Source organism: Euprymna scolopes, chromosome 44, assembly GCF_053919585.1.
Source record: "Euprymna scolopes isolate OS-2025 chromosome 44, ASM5391958v1, whole genome shotgun sequence".
In the NCBI taxonomy this organism is placed as follows: domain Eukaryota; kingdom Metazoa; phylum Mollusca; class Cephalopoda; order Sepiida; family Sepiolidae; genus Euprymna; species Euprymna scolopes.
Genome location: NC_136525.1, coordinates 53,314,592 through 53,330,857, shown reverse-complemented (window position 1 = coordinate 53,330,857; position 16,266 = coordinate 53,314,592). Strand labels below are relative to the sequence as shown.

At 32.6% G+C, this 16,266-nt stretch overlaps 1 protein-coding gene across 7 annotated transcripts in view; it reads left to right on the top strand.

The window, feature by feature from the left end:
* LOC145268614 (protein phosphatase 3 catalytic subunit alpha-like) overlaps positions 1-16,266 on the top strand; it is a 435,971-nt gene that overhangs the window by 385,319 nt on the left and 34,386 nt on the right. For 2 of the 7 annotated variants that reach the window (XM_080124087.1, XM_080124083.1), the window contains 3 exons: positions 1,613-1,688; positions 10,213-10,310; positions 15,165-15,200. In XM_080124087.1, coding sequence (XP_079980213.1) covers positions 1,613-1,688; positions 10,213-10,310; positions 15,165-15,200 — 210 coding nt within the window. Of the gene's footprint in view, positions 1-1,603; positions 1,689-10,212; positions 10,311-15,164; positions 15,201-16,266 lie in introns of all 7 variants that reach the window. The other 5 variants (XM_080124086.1, XM_080124085.1, XM_080124090.1 and 2 more) reach the window with 3 other exon arrangements.

The following is a 16,266-nucleotide window of genomic DNA, read 5'->3' as shown; positions in this document are numbered from 1 at the left end:
GACCATCAATTGAGCAGGGCAACATCCAGGCATCTGCAACAAATGTAGTCTAACTAAACTGCCAGATTCCTACAGAGATAAGACCATTATCCAAACATCACAAATCATCCTCATCTCCAAAATTCTAAAATAAGGCTTCAGTTTGTTTTTTCACGCAGTTGTTTTTCTCTTTACTAACGTTTTTTGGTTCGAACAAAATAATCCACCAAGAATAATCAATCATTTGATCGAAACCCGAGTAACGGTCTAAGTTTTGAATCAAACAAAGACGACTTTTTGTTCGACATCGTCCGGGCGTTTACGTAAACAGTTGGTAAAAGATAAATCAAAATGTGACAGCTTTGCAACGTTGAATAAAAACAATGACTCAGTTTATTTTTATGACTTTTTAAATTTTTTTGATGACGAAAATAGTTTAAGGTTAAAAAAAAAAAAATTTCTTTGTTTAAAAAAAAAAAAATTTATTTATTTATTTTTTTAAACAATGTCCACATTCTGCACTTTATATTCATGCATCGGCACAAATATTAGTCAGTTATTAGCTTTTGTTTGTAGAGCTTGCAGGCGTGTTCGCATGTTTTTTTTTTTTGTTTTTTTTTTATTGGAAAATTTATTTTCCTGGCATAATCGTATTAACATTTCTAGAGACTGAATCAACTGTCTTACTACAGTTAAGAAATTAACTTTTGATTTAATTGCTTTCCTTCAATTATCATCTGCTTGCAAGGAATTTCAAGATTTAATCAATTTATATGTAAAGTTATCGTCTGCTTCCTGAGTCTTTTGATTGTTTAAGCGCTTCGGTATCTTCCTGCCAAAAACAGCTAGCTGGAAAATGCAGAAGAAAGGTCTGTACGAATGCCAAAAATTGAAATTCAGCAAATTTATTTATTTATTTTTTTTATATATAAAAATAAATTGATTATTCACAGAAAACAGACCCCCTTTCTACCCTTTTTAAAAAATTATTTTTTAGTCCCGGCTAAATATATTGTTAGATGTAAGTTATATTCATCACAGAAGTTACTATTAGCAACTCTGGCAGACATGATAAGCCTGGCTCTGAATATCAATACCGGAAGTGGCCACGACTTGTATTATCTTCAAAGTTAAAAAAAAAATTTTAATTATCGATCTTCATCTTAAATATTTTTAAATCTAAAGTTTTATGACCGTGAACAAAGAAACTAATTTGGCCAAACTTGAGCCCCGCCACTCCCAGGGTGTAAAGTGGTGAAAATTAGCTTTTTTTTTTTTAATTTTACAAATATATTATTCCATTTCTAAGTTTTTTAAATTTTTTGTTTGGATCAGTAAAGATTAATAGTCCTTTGCATGATATAAGTACGAATGGCCCACAGAAAAATTTTGGTTTGATGCCTGAATAAATCCGAAATCTCCCCAACACTTATTAAATTTGTACAAATTTCACACTTATTTAAAAAGATTCATTCGTTTTATTTTGATTGATCAATTATTCAAGGAGTAGTGATCACAAGGGGAAACAACTGATGTTTAAAAGATTTTTCTTGATCATTTAAACATTAAAAACTTAATTTTTCTGTTTTTGTCTATTAATTTCCTGTCTTTGTTCGTTTTCCAGGTGCATCAGTTGCTGCCAGAAAAGAAGTCATCAGAAATAAGATTCGAGCTATCGGGAAAATGGCTCGTGTTTTTACCGTTCTGAGGTACGTCTTTTGTTCACGTGCAGTGTTAACTTTTCAGTTGGTATTTGGCATTAGGTTTTTTTTTTTTATACCATTGGCAATAGAATAGCATCTCCAAGTGAATATAGGGGTTGTTTTTCTGGCATGGGTCCTGGATATGACCTTAAACTATATCCGATGATGAGGCCCCAGCTTATGAGCTTTGGGGAGTATGGAGCCACCCTTTAATTGCCATTGCTCCCAGGTCTACTCTGACCTGGAGTGGTAGTACCTGTTAGAGTCCCAACTATGGGTCGAATAGAAAATGACTTGAAAAAAAAAAAATATATATATATTCTATTAAAAAATTGTTCTTCAAAATTCAGCATTAAATAATCTGAAACGGGTTGATATGCCATAAAACAAAAACAACCAACGAACTTTCTAGTGTGGTCTAAGAGGTATTTATATATATGTGTATTTATATATATGTATATATATATATATATATATATATATATATATATATATATATATATATACTAGCATGGGTGCCCGGCGTTGCCCGGGTATTTGGAGGTGTATGTTGAGCAAAAAAAAAAGCGGTCAATGTTTTTAACTTTGACCCTTATTATAACCCCTTAAAATTTGTTTTGGGTTCAAATAAAGTTATTAAGTTAGATCCATGTCCAAGGATCCTTTATTAATTGTTTAGACCCAAAATTGTCGGAGGAGTTTGGCAGAGTTCTCAAAGGTCAAATCGTTGAACTTTGACCCCTTAATCGCCAAATTTCTGTCCGAAAACCAATCACATCGATTTTCCCGAATCTCAGTACCCTGTATATCAAATTTCTAGTCTGTAGACTTAAAATTGACAATTATCGCATAGGGAAATGTACACACACAGACAGATACACAGACACGTTCACTATATATATATATATATATATATCTTTCTGCAGAGGAGTTTTGTTTTCGAGCAATACGAAACTTGCGTAAGACATTTAAGGGAAAAAATATAGGCATTCACCTATGTTATAAGTAAATCTATAATTAAAAAAAAAAAAAAAAAAAAAAAAAAGCAAAAAATGTGTGTCAGTGTGTGTGCACTTTTTTTGTATGTCCGGCAAGGGCTTGAGGGGGGTTGGGAGTCACTCATTCTTACAACTTTTTATATACTCCCTAGATTATAATATCTCCGATTTACAAAGGAACTCGTCTCTATCTTTTATTTGAGCAACTTTCACATGCTATTTTCATGCTATTTCTTGCTCTCGTCTGTTCATGTTTTTCATATATAAAAGCAAAACTAAAAATTGAAAGCGGTGTTCTCGGCCTTTCATGATGGCACGTCCATTAAGCAATCCGCTTTAATCAATCAAGGGAAACCCCTCACATCAGACAATTGCTATTCATTTGGACACTCCCCTTTTTATGGGAAGCTGGTTTTCCCCCAACATCTTAGGGATACAAATACGCAGAAAGCTTCAAGCTTAACTGGCTCTGCATGGTTTCATTGCTCTATTGTGAGGCAAGGATTGTGCAATCCCTAAACACATCTCTCCTGAATCGACACTGCTTGAGTCCAGTGGCAAGGAGAAATCCAGGACGACTGGAAACAATGCCGAGATAAGCGGAGAACACATACAGCACCTGGAAGTCACAAATGATCACCCATTTAGTACTGACCATATTTCAAAACCCGTCGACGTCGTTTGTTGTAGTGGGTGTGGGAGCTAAACAGTTTTTTTTCACCTTCTTTTCCTCCTTTGTGTAACAGGTTCGAGCCTGGCTACTGCAGCTAATTCTTTTTTATTTTGTGCTTGTGTGGGTACTCGCTGCTATTTTATTTTTTTTTTTTTTATGTGGTCGTTAACTGGACCACTTTTTGGAAGGTGGGGTTCGTTTTTACATCACGTTTCTTTTTTTTTTTGCAAGTCACGCATACATAATTCACTAAAACTTTGTTTATAAACCTTATTTTCAATGTCATAAACAATCATTGTCCTGTGGGCATAAGCGTTTGCCAGTAACTTTTTCTCTTCATTCTCTCTTTCTCTTTCACGTTTCGGGTTTGAGCCTGCCTACAACAGCTAAATTTATTTAGTTTTTTGCACTGGCACTAGCTGTTATTTTGATTGCAAGTGAAGTTTTGATGCATTCAACAGAAAGTGCTCGTATTCGGGGAATAACTTTTCTTCGTATCCCTTCTGCCAAAATATCTGGTGGGGAGGTTGTCACATACTTCTTGTTTTGGCCAATTTCATTCTTTTATTTGTTAAATTGTTGTGGTGGTATCTATGAAAGTGCTCAATATCCTTAGTATAACAGCTCTGTCAAAACTGACCTTCATGTCGACCTGGGCAATGCCGGGTATCTGTGCTAGTTAAAAATTTTTTTTTAAAAATGAATAAAAATCATGATTGTAGAATGATTCTGTTCTTTTGTCATTGGAATGTAACTTACCAGTGTGTGTGTGTGTATATATGTGTATATATATATATATATATATATTCAAGCCCGTCTGATTGAACATGAGTTATTCTTTTTTCCGATTTTTCTGGATATCTTTTCCATTCGCCGAGCTGTTTTTTTTTTAATTTCAGCTGGCATGTTGTATAGAATGGCACCCAAACATTGTTGGTCAGCCATATTCTTAAGCGCTTTCTATCTGTGCGTCCAATTATTATCAGGAGCGATTGTTATCATTTTATTTTTATTTTCCTTTGAGGCTCCGTGTATTTATAATTTTCTTTTTTATTTTTAATTGATTATAAAGGTGGGTGCAGGAAGGTTAGGGGGCGATTAATTTTGATTTCCTTATTTTATAATTTATTTATTTCCTTGTTGGTTATTAAACGTTCGAGGAGAATATGGATGGCGCTATTCTATACAAACGCCAGCTAAAATAAAATAGACGACTCGTCGAAATGGAAAAGATATTCAGAAAAATCGAAAAAGAAAATAACTGTCGATCAGATTTGCCTGAATGATCTTGCTGCAAAAATATACAAATACATAAATATATTTCCCCAAAACCTCTGGCCTTGATGGAGGGGAGACTAAAACTTGCGTGTTTTCAAACGATCTGAAATAACAGCAATAGGAAACTTAATTCCAAATATTTCTCATATGTTATATCTCCCCTCTTTTCGAAATAGGGTACGATTATATCTCCAGTATCAAATAATCCTTATACACTGTGAAATTTACTTTCTGTATGAAAACCAAAGACGAGATATAACATGAGAAATATTTGGAATCAAGTCTCCCCTAACTGTTTAAGATCATTTGAAACCATAGCAAGTTTTAGTCTCCCCTCCATCAAGCTTTGGGGAAATATCAGATATTTTGTAATTCATATGCAAAACTAGGAAAACACATGACTATGATTCAAACATTTTATGGCTGTAAAAAATGTGCCAACAATAGGCTTTGGATCCCCTAAATGCGCGACCTTAACGGGAAATGTCACATAGCCCACTACACAATTCAGGTCATTAGCTTTTAAACAATCCTTCATTTGTTAAATTCTGATCAATAGTCGCAGAGATTTGGAACTTATAAAAATGCCAAAAAAGTTGCTCTCTCTCTCTCTCTCTATATATATATATATATATATATATATATATATATATATATATATATACACACACACACACACTCATAGTTAAATTTATTATTGAAATGCTCATATCTTTGGTTCTATGAGACGAAACTACATCAAAATTTGCAGGCTTTTTAAAGATTATAATACTATTCTATGGTTAAAATTTTATGACAATTGATAAAAAAGAACCTATATTTTCAAATCCATGAAATATGCTCAAATTTGCCTACATTTGTATTTATAGTGTCCTGGCAAGCCAGCTTCAGTTTTGTTGCTTTGGGATGAATTTTACTTAAGGTTTCTTTTTTTGTTTTTGCTTGGTTGTCTCCCCCTGTGGGCTTACCAGACCACTAATATATCTATATATATCTCGGGTTGAAAAGAAAGTTCTTGAGGTTTTTAACTTTTAAATTTAGATGAACATATCTTGGCTCAAACAAAAATTTAATGATGCAAATAAGCACGATGAGAATCAATGCCGACAACAAGATAAGTGTCTCCATACCATTCAATCCAATGTCAACAAGATAAGTGTCTCCATACCATTCAATCCAATGCCAACAAGATAAGTGTATTCATACCATTCAATCCAATGCCAACAAGATAAGTGTATTCATACCATTCAATCCAATGCCAACAAGATAAGTGTATTCATACCATTCAATCCAATGCCAACAAGATAAGTGTATTCATACCATTCAATCCAATGCCAACAAGATAAGTGTATTCATACCATTCAATCCAGCGCGGCCGTAGCTGAGATTGAACTCGCTACACAAGTTTGTAATGTTATTCAAATCTTGTCCGTAGCTGATTACTTTTTTTATTGTGACGTCATCACTAGATGGGTTGCCTACCACGCTTTAAGAGAATCCCATCTGCCCTCAAGAGGAGGATAGGTATTTAACCTCACGGTACATACAGCGCCTCGCCTTCCCAAATGGGTCACCCATCTGGTACTGGTCAGACTCAACATTGCTTAACTTTGGTTATTGTGCCATACTATTTATGCCAGTAACATAAAAATCTGGCATTCTGGTGGTGATGAAATCACTTAGGTAGGCAGTTTGGGTAGAGAGCAGAAGTTGAGAGTTTAAATCAAGCGTAGTCAATCCAACTGAGATGATGACTTGCGAAAATGTTAATTAAAAAAAAAAACGATCCCTCCTTGTACAAGACTGCCTAGTTGAGGGTGAAGGATGAATGTTTTTGTCCAATTTTTCGATATTTGTTGTCCGAAGGATCAAGCTTCAAAACGATACTGATTTTGTGAGGATCCGTAGCGTCTGTCAAAAGTTTTTGCAAGACATACAAACATACACACACGCATTTTTCCCTTTATATATATACTAGCGAGGGGTACCCGGTGTTGCCCGGGTGTTTGTAGGTGTGTGTGGTGTTAAATAAAAAAGAAACGGGGTGGGGGGGTAGGATCAAAGCCGAAGCCCTGAGGCAAAGTTTGAAAATAAATCGGCCAGCCAGAATGAAGCATTGTTATAAGCGAATAAGTGAAAGATGTTTGAAAGTCGTCGAGCGTTACAACGACGATGATGTAAGCATTGTTATAAGCGAAGTAAGAAAAACCGTTTTAATTAAGCGAGGGGGGTGTTAATCAAAACATTAAAAAAAACACAAAAAAAACTAACGTAAGGCAAACGAACGATGAAAACAGTAAACGAACACGTGAAAAATGGCTTAAATTCTCCCGGGGGGGGGGGGGGTAAAAATGAAAAAAAGTTTTGGTAGGTGAGTATGAGGATCGAACCCGAACCCTTGAGGCAAAGTTGGAAATTAAAGTGTGAAACAAAAATGTGCGACGTTAACCATTGGGCCACCACGACATACAACGGAAACACGTTTGAATTTATTTATTTAAATGTACGTGGACGCAAAAAAAGTTAACTCTGCTACTTCCATTTGACCTAATTAATGAGGTCAATTAGAAGTCACACAGCATTTGGGTTTGTTTGCCCAACTTTGACTGTTTTTTTTCCCCAACAGATGTTGGGGGGGGGGAACCATTTTCCAGATTGATTAGCAATTATCTGATATGAGAGGAATTTGGCCCCACATTGATCAAAGCTGATTGCTTCTGGACGTTTTCCGGCGTGATGCCGAGAATTGTTTTAACCTTTGAATTAGTTTCGCTTTTTATACGAAAAAGCTGAACGAACACAAGACGGGATGAAATAGCAATAATTTTGTAAAAATCGACGTAAATAAATCGTTACGCGACACACGTTCTCAAATCCTAGACATTATTATCTACGGCCTATATAAATACTTCTAAGCGATTGTTACCCCCCCCTCCCCCGGGACCGTGTGCGAGAAAAGTCTTTGCGAGACGTACAAAAAATGGTCACACATATTTTGCCTTTTATATATATATATAAATATAGACTAGCGGGGGTACCTGGCTTTGCCCGGGTGTTTCGAGGTGTGTGTGTGTTTGGGGGGGTGGGGGGTATGGAGTAGATCAAAACAATCTTGTTTAAAAAAAAAAAAAAAAAAAACGTTGGCCGGGTGTTTGGAGGTGTAAAAGAAAAAAAAGTTTTGATAGGAAGGTAGGCTCAAACCCGAAGCATTGACGCGAAGGTGGAAACGACAGGAGAAAAAAACCATCTCGGCCATGTATGAAGAGGAAGTGAAAAGCGTCTTAATTTAACGTTTATAAAATGAAATTGACAGATGCGAGAAAGTTAAGTCGCGTGATGTTTGACCTTATTAAGGTCAAACTAAGTTTTGTGCTGCAAGCCGGTTTCTGTTCCCCCCACCCCAGCATTTGCGTTTTTTATACTGAAAAGCGTAACGAAGATGCTGCGATCAAAAAAAAAAAAAAAAAATCTCAAAAATAGCGCGTAAAAGTCGGGCAAATTAAAGATAGAAGCGACCCCCTGGTCATAACTGGTAGATATTATTATCTAGGGGGTATATAAAAAGTATTAAGGAGTGGCCCGACCGAGAAGCCCGGCGAAAAAAGCCTTTTGCGGATATACAGAAAAAATGCACACATACCCACACATTTTCACTTTTATATATATATATATAGACTAGCCTGGGTGCCCGGCGTTGCCCGGGTGTTTGTAGGTGTGTGTTGAGCAAAAAAAAAAAAGTTGTAGTAGGCAGGCAGGCTCGAACCCGTAATGCGAAGGCGGAAAAGAAAGGGGTGGTGTGTTTAAGGGTGTTGGTTAAGCCAAAAAAAAAAAAATAGGAGTAGTAAGCAGGTTCGAAACCGTAACGTGCCAAAGGAGGTGATAAAAAAACAAACGGTCCCATCAATGCTTCTACAACAATTGTTACATCACAGGTGGTTGAAATCACGCCTTTTATGCGACGCGAGGTTTGAATGACTTGCAAAAATGTCAACAAAGAAAAACCCTCCTTGTAGAAAACTATCCAGTTGAGGGTGAAGGAATTAATGTTTTGGGCCACTTTTTCGATATTTGTCCTCAGAGACTTCTAGCTTAAAAACGATACCAATCTTGTGAAAATCCGTCGCCTCTGTCGAAAGTTTTAGGCAGATATACAAACAAACAAACATACATACATACATACATACATACATACATACATTTAAACAGACAGGTGCGATTTATTTTATAGATAACGAAAAATTGACGATGACTCGCTAAAATGTTGTCGAAAAAAAATCAACTCCTTGTACAAAACGGCCGAGTTTAGGGTGTAGGAATTAATGTTTTTGGCCAATTTTTTTATATTTGTCATCCGAGATGTCGAGCTTCAAAATGATACTGATCTTGTCAGATCCCTTGCCTCTGTCGAACGTTTTTGCAAGACATACATACATACATTTAAACAGACAGGTGAGATTTATATTATAGACTAGCCTGGTTGCCCGACGTTGCCTGGGTGTTTGGAGGTGTGTGTTGAGCAAAAAAAAAAAAAAAGTGTTAGTCGGCAAGCAGGCTCGAACCCATAATGTGAAGGCGGAAAAGAAAGTGAAAGAAAATTTTATGTCTTACTGCAACCGGAAGTTCGGAACGTTAAAATCAAGCAAAGTGAATCCAACCAATAAATAACTTGCAAAAAATGCCCCCTCGTTGTAGAAAACTGCCCAGTTAAGGGTGAAGGATGATGAAGGGTGTTTTTGGTCAATTTTTCGATATTTGTCGTCTGAAAGATCGAGCTTCAAAATGATACCGATCTCATGAAAATCCGTCATCTCTGTCGAAAGTTTTAGACATGCATACATACATATATTTAAATAGACAGGTGAGATTTATATTTAGACAGCATATAAAAAGTTTTAAGAAGGAGCGGGCCAACCGAGAATGACGGCCAAAAAAGCCTTTTGTAGACATACAGAAATAGCGAACACACACACACACACACACACACACACACACATTTTCGCTTTTATATATATATAGAAGATATAACAAAGCAATGCAAGAATGATCAGGAGAACAAAGGGAAGTAACTCTGTTGACGGTTTACAATAATTTATCTCTCTTGGACAGTTTTTGAAAACGTTTCCCAGCACTAGGCGGTATATATATATATATATATATATGTATATGTATATATATGTATATATTTATATCTTTTTATATAGACCGAGTGAAAAAGAGAGCGAATGACATTTTTTTATGTAATTTATATAGTTTTTTTTATATAAATTATATATTGAGTTTTGTTTTATAAATTATGTATATATTTTTAGGTGGGTTTTTAATATAAATTATATATTGAGCTGTATTTTTTAAATATATTTACATTTTTTTAATGTAAATTATATTTAGGTGCGTTTTTTAATATTATATTTAGGTATGTTTTTTTTGTTTTGTTTTTTTTAATATAAATCATATTTAGGGTTTTTTTTGTTTTTTAATATAAATCCTATTTAGGTATTTTTTTTTTTTTTTTAATATAAATTATATATTTTCTTGAATTGGATGTTTTGTTTCATTTCAAATCCTTTCATTTTATTTCCAGAGAAGAGAGTGAAAGTGTTTTACAATTGAAGGGACTGACTCCTAATGGTTTGCTACCTCTTGGGGCACTGTCGGGTGGCAAGGATACTTTAAGAAGCGGTGAGTGTTTTTTTGGTGGGGTTTTTTCTACATTTTCCCCTTTTGTTTTTTTTTGTTATTTACTGGGGTTTTTTAACCCCTTAGCAAAAATCTGAACTTTTCACTTGGTTCTCATCAGATGATCAATTGGAACATTTGGAAATCTCAACCCCAGAAAAATAAAGAAGTTCTGTTTTAATAGGGTTTCCACCTCCAATCCTTTTGGACTTTTCTCTGCTACTGAATTATGGCATTGTATATGTTATGAATGGGACCACAGAAATACACGTGATTGTACAAATTTTTTCAATGTAAAAAAAAAAAAAAAAAAGTCTTTAAAAAAATCTTTTAGCAAATTTAATTTTTAAATTACTTTTTTAAAGGGGGAAAAAGAAATCCCTTTTATCCTACACTATCAACAAAAAAGGAATTTTTTTTTTTTTGTGGTAATTACAAGTCAACATCCTGAAAATACTTTTAAAAATATATATATATAATAATAATAATTTGGTTATAGTCAGCTAATGTACTTCCTAACTTCCGGTGTGGCTGCTACCGAATACGCTAACAAGGCAATTCAGTTTCTTCATTTTTTTTTTTTTAATCTCATGCATCTATCTACCCTGTGTATGTACTCTTTTTTCACATTTTTCCGATTGTTCTTTTTTATTTAATAACCATTGAAAAGTTTATTTTTATCTTATTTTAAGAATTATTGAAATTAGTTTTTTTGTTTTTTTTTTTTTGTTTTTTTAAAGTATTATTGAAAACACTTTTTGCACTCTTCTTTTTTTTTGTTTTGTTTTGTTTTTAAAGTATTATTGAAAATGTGTTAAAATATTTTAAAACTATTTTGGGAGTATTATGTATTAGACCCGTTTTTTTTATGATTGAAATTTCATTATTTTGATTTCAATAATTTTATTTTACTTTCATAAATATTCAAATTCAAATAAAAAATTTTGAAAGTATTTTTATAATTTCATAAATACATAAAAATTGAAATAAAAACGTATTTAAATTTTGCCATTTAAAGTGGAAATTAAAAACTTATTTTTATCTGTATATTTTTGTTAATTTTTATTGTATATTTTTGTTAATTTTTATTGTATATTTTTCAATAATGTTCTTTTTCTATTTTATTTCAATAAATCGCTTCACAATAGAAATATTGAAGAACAATCAAAGTAAAGGAAATGATTTGCCTTGTCACCGCTTCCGGTAGCAGCCACGCTGGAAGTTAGGAAGAATGTTAACTGATCAATAATTTTAAACATAAATTTTTTTTTAAAAAAAGAGTATATTAAAGTGGGGATTCTCTTTATTCAGGTTAGCAACGGTTTGAAAGGTCCTTGGATTTTTGTCTTGAAAAGCCCTTATTTCTATTATTACTTTGAAAAATCGTGGAAAATATCTTGAAAATCATATTCTTTATGTCCAGTAAAAATTTGTGTCGAAACATAATAAAATTTTAAAAAATACTATTAAATCATTTTAAGTATTAATAAAAATCCCATTAAAATATTCTTAAAATATTGAAAATAAAATCGAAATACATTGTTCTGAAATTGCATTGTTCTTGTAGATACAAGAGTTCCCTCCCTTTTATAATGAAACTACTTGATGTTTTCCATATAATTGTGATAAAGGGACGTAATTCTTGTATCCACACCATCAGAAATTCAAAATTTAAAAGTAAAACGAATACAGCGTAGACCAATCTACAATGGGGAAAAATAACATTTAATCGAGCTTGGTTCGCCAAATATAAGTGGGTCAGGTAATGTAAATATGATTATTAATGGACAATTTTTTTGTGTGTAAAAAGACGTTTGTTTTGAACAAAATGGATGAAAGTGCCTTGAAATCGCACAGGGCTGGCACTAAACACACAAAAAAATGAAAACTGTAAATAGTTGACCAGTTTGGTTGTGATAATTAAAAATGAGGCTAACTGGGCAGAAAAAAATTAACGATACAGTAGCCATCTTGGTTGGAAATTTAAAAACTGTAAAAAGAAGAAATATTTTAGATGAAATAAGCATTTAAAACTACTTAAACACACTAAAAAAATGATGCAGATGAATTGTAAAGTAACCATTATTGTCTATAGTAACATTTGTTTATTGTATATTTGAGTTTTGATCACTTTCTTGAATCGCTGTGGATTTTAAACAAATCTCAAATTTGGTTTTGAAAACTTGAATTTGGTCTGGAGAAAACTTTGAAAAGTCTTTCAAGTGGATGTTGAGAATCTGTACGAACCTTGTTATCAGGTTGACAAGAAAGTTATTTCGGTTTTAAACTTTAAAATTCAGAAGAACATATCTCAGCTCAAATAAAAATTTATTGATCGAAATAAGCACCATCAGAATCAACACATCTTTGCCAACGCAAAATAAAAATCTTGTGTTCTCGTGGCAAAAACTAGACAAAGTACTGTTAGAAATTCGCTCAATATATGTTACCGTGACATAACTTGATATATATTCGGTGGTTTTTTAATAGTATTTTGTCTAGTTTATTATTTATAACACCTTTTCCCAAACTTACCTTGTTAAAGAGAGTCGGGCGCTATTTTGAATTTTCCAATACATCGGTAAACAATGTATGTTTTTCAAGCTGAATAAACATGTTACATTGAATAAAAACACAAAAAATATATCCAGTTTGGTAGAAAAGTAACTTATCTTGCCTTTGATAACATTTATTTATTAATATTTGTTTTTTGACAACTTTTTTGAATCTATGTGTACAGTAATACAAACCCGTTTTTTTATTCAATTGTAAGGTTAAAGTATAGAATAGGTACAAAACACCCTCCCCCATGTTAAGAACGGCTTTTTAAATAATGTTATTATTTACGCCCTGATCACCCTCTGCACTAGTACCAGTATTATAAAAACTTATTTGAAAATACATCATTTGAAATCAAAATTAAAAATTCTGCAAGAACTTTCTCATCAACCTAATATATAAATGACATTAAATGATCACCTATTTCCTGACCTGACCAGAGTGCATTTTTGATGACATTTCTTAATAGTCTACAACAAAATCAGTAATCATTTTTAGTGGTATTTTTAAAATATCTGCCATTTAAAGATTTTTTTAAGTTTTACTGTAATCCTGGAATTTTTGGAGTTGATGAATAACATGTTTACTTTGTTTTTTTTTTTACGGTTTAAAAATACAGTAAAAGGTACTAAAAAGAAATACCGGGTTACTCTATGCGGTAAAGTAGGTGATCATTTTACATTAAATTTATATAGTAAAATGAACCCTGACTTTAAAGTCTAATTTCTTTTTATTAATCTTATTTAATTTTTATTAATTTTACCTGGCATTTTCAAGGCAAAGAGTAGACGTTTTCCCTTCAGAGTTTTATCTTCATAATTATGTCGAATATGAGATTTCTGTTTTAAAAAAAAATTTATTCAAAAATGGTGAAAAATTAAATTGACAAAAAAAAAAGAAAAGGCCAAAATTAGCAGATAATTTGAGATTTTTTTTTTTTTTTTTTTTTTTTTTGAGAATCCCATCAGGAATAAAAAAAGAATTTCATGCCTGTAGTTGCTATGATTACCAAAAAAAATGTCAACCTGATGAAGACTTTTAAGTCGAAATCTATATATTAATACGATAGCGTGCGTGTTATTTTGTGTGTCACGCTTACATCTGTTTTCTCCCGAGTGACTGTCGTTTAATTGTTATGACCTTCTATTTCTTGTAATAACTAATTTTATCCAGAATTTTTCATAAGTTTTTGTTTTGGTTTTGATTATAGCTGAAGGAACTCAAGTTATATATATATATATATATTCATAAGTTTTGGTTTCGGTTTCAAGTTGATGCACCCAAATCATATGAATATATTTCATAATTTTTTAAATCACAACTTTATAATAAGAGAATTGATAGGAAATTGACTCTATAATAATATATACAAAATCTGCAAAAGTTAAAATATCATATTTAAGCATATTTTATGACCGGGCTATGCTGGGCATCCCTGCTAGCTTGGATAAATACTCTTGCAGTTTAAACGAGAGCTACAATAATATCGGTGCATCTCCATTTACGTTGAACATCCACAGAATGCCAACATTTTACATATGAAAGAGTCTGCTGTGGAATATCCACAATTTTGGAGAGAAAAAAAAATTTTATTTGGCTTTCTAATTTCTATAATATATATATTTATTCTCAAAATTAGCCACAACTCAGAAGTCCTAAGTAGTTTGTAATTGTATTCTAAGTGTCGCCTGCACTGAGGATTGAACTTTACACCTCCAGAAGTGCATAACTTTGCAACTGACTTTACCAAGTGGATGAAGTAAAATAACACTTATAATCAATGTTAGGCTGTATAAGGGTGTTAACTTAAGTAAAATAAATAGAACTGTTCCTTTAATTGGTGTTTTTCAATTATCAATCTTTGATACTTATTGGGGGCATTTTGATGCAAAATCTAGAACACTCCCAGACACATAAAGTATACTTGTGTGAAATTTCTTTGGAAAAAAAAAAAAAAAAAAAAAAAAAAAAGCTGATCCATCCATTTCAGAGTTCATAGGGAACTAACTCAGTGCCTTTTAAATATAAATGGATATATTTCAATAACATCTAGAGTGGTATATTTAATATGAATTTTATTTATACAAATATTTTTAGCTTCATAAGTCTATGCCTGTATCCATTATATATATATATATATATATATATATATATATATTTAATGTGTGTGTCCCCTGCTTATTTTGGCTTCTGGTGGTTGAGATTTTGTGTCCAATTGATTTGTTTTATTTTGTTTTCATTTAAATCCCTTTTTATTTTATGTTAGCGTTTTTTTACATGTTTTTTTTATTCATTCAGCGATCGATAATCCGAACGATGAACCAGGGATCAAAGGTTAGTTTTGCATTAAGGATTCTGTAGTTGACAGTCGACGGCATGTGCACGGCAGTCTTCGTAGGTAGCGTTGTTTGTTTATATCAGGGGAGAGAAGTACAAAAAGAGAGAGGCAACAAATTTATTTTTGGAATTTAAACAAAATAAATTTTTTTTTTTTCTATCAGTATGTTGATATTCTTAGCAATATTGTACGAAATCAAAATGAATAGCCATGCAACAACTACCGGTTTTCAATGCAACATTGCAAATTTGTCTGTAGTAAAAAAAAAAAAAAAAAAAAAAAAAAAGTCTGTTTCTTTAGTCATGTTGTTAAATAAATAGCTATGCCGTGTGTATCGAGAAATCAGTTTGACAAATTCAAAAACCACATAAAATAATTATCAAATGTACCATAAGGTCATTTGATTAAAAATTATGGACCTGGCACAGGTATTTGCTTTGAAGAAGTAACAAATTTGATCAATTGTCAAAAAGTTAAAAGTATGATGTTTGAAAGGTCTTTTTCGACAAAAGGTTACACAGGTGTAATTGAAATCAGGTCAATTCAGTGAATAAAACACAATGACAATCTAATCTTAAGGGAGCATTTCAGGTGCTTACAAATGGTTATATAATAACAACCGAAAAGGATGTTGTTGTTGTTGTTGGTTAATGAACCTATCGAATTCCTGTGCATGTATCTCCCTTCTAACAACCAGCCATCTGCAACCGTGACGGACAATAAAGCTATACTGTTGCATTTTCATTTATCAGTGTTTTGTCATTTGTTTAAACATGGCAGAAATACAGGGTGGGTCATAAGTCGCGCACCAAAGGATTTTAAATAATTCTGATAGTAATAAACGTTATTTATTAAAACCAAACTTAACCAATAAACTGAAAAATCACGTTGAACACACTGATACAATCATAAACGAAGATGTATCTCATACCCAAAGAAAATAAAATATATTTTGCCCCGCAGATTTGACAGTTTCACATCACTTAATTCTTTGGTGCGTGATTTGTGGGCCACCCTGTACAACTACGCAAGTACATTAGTCATAGAACTGTGAAAACTGAA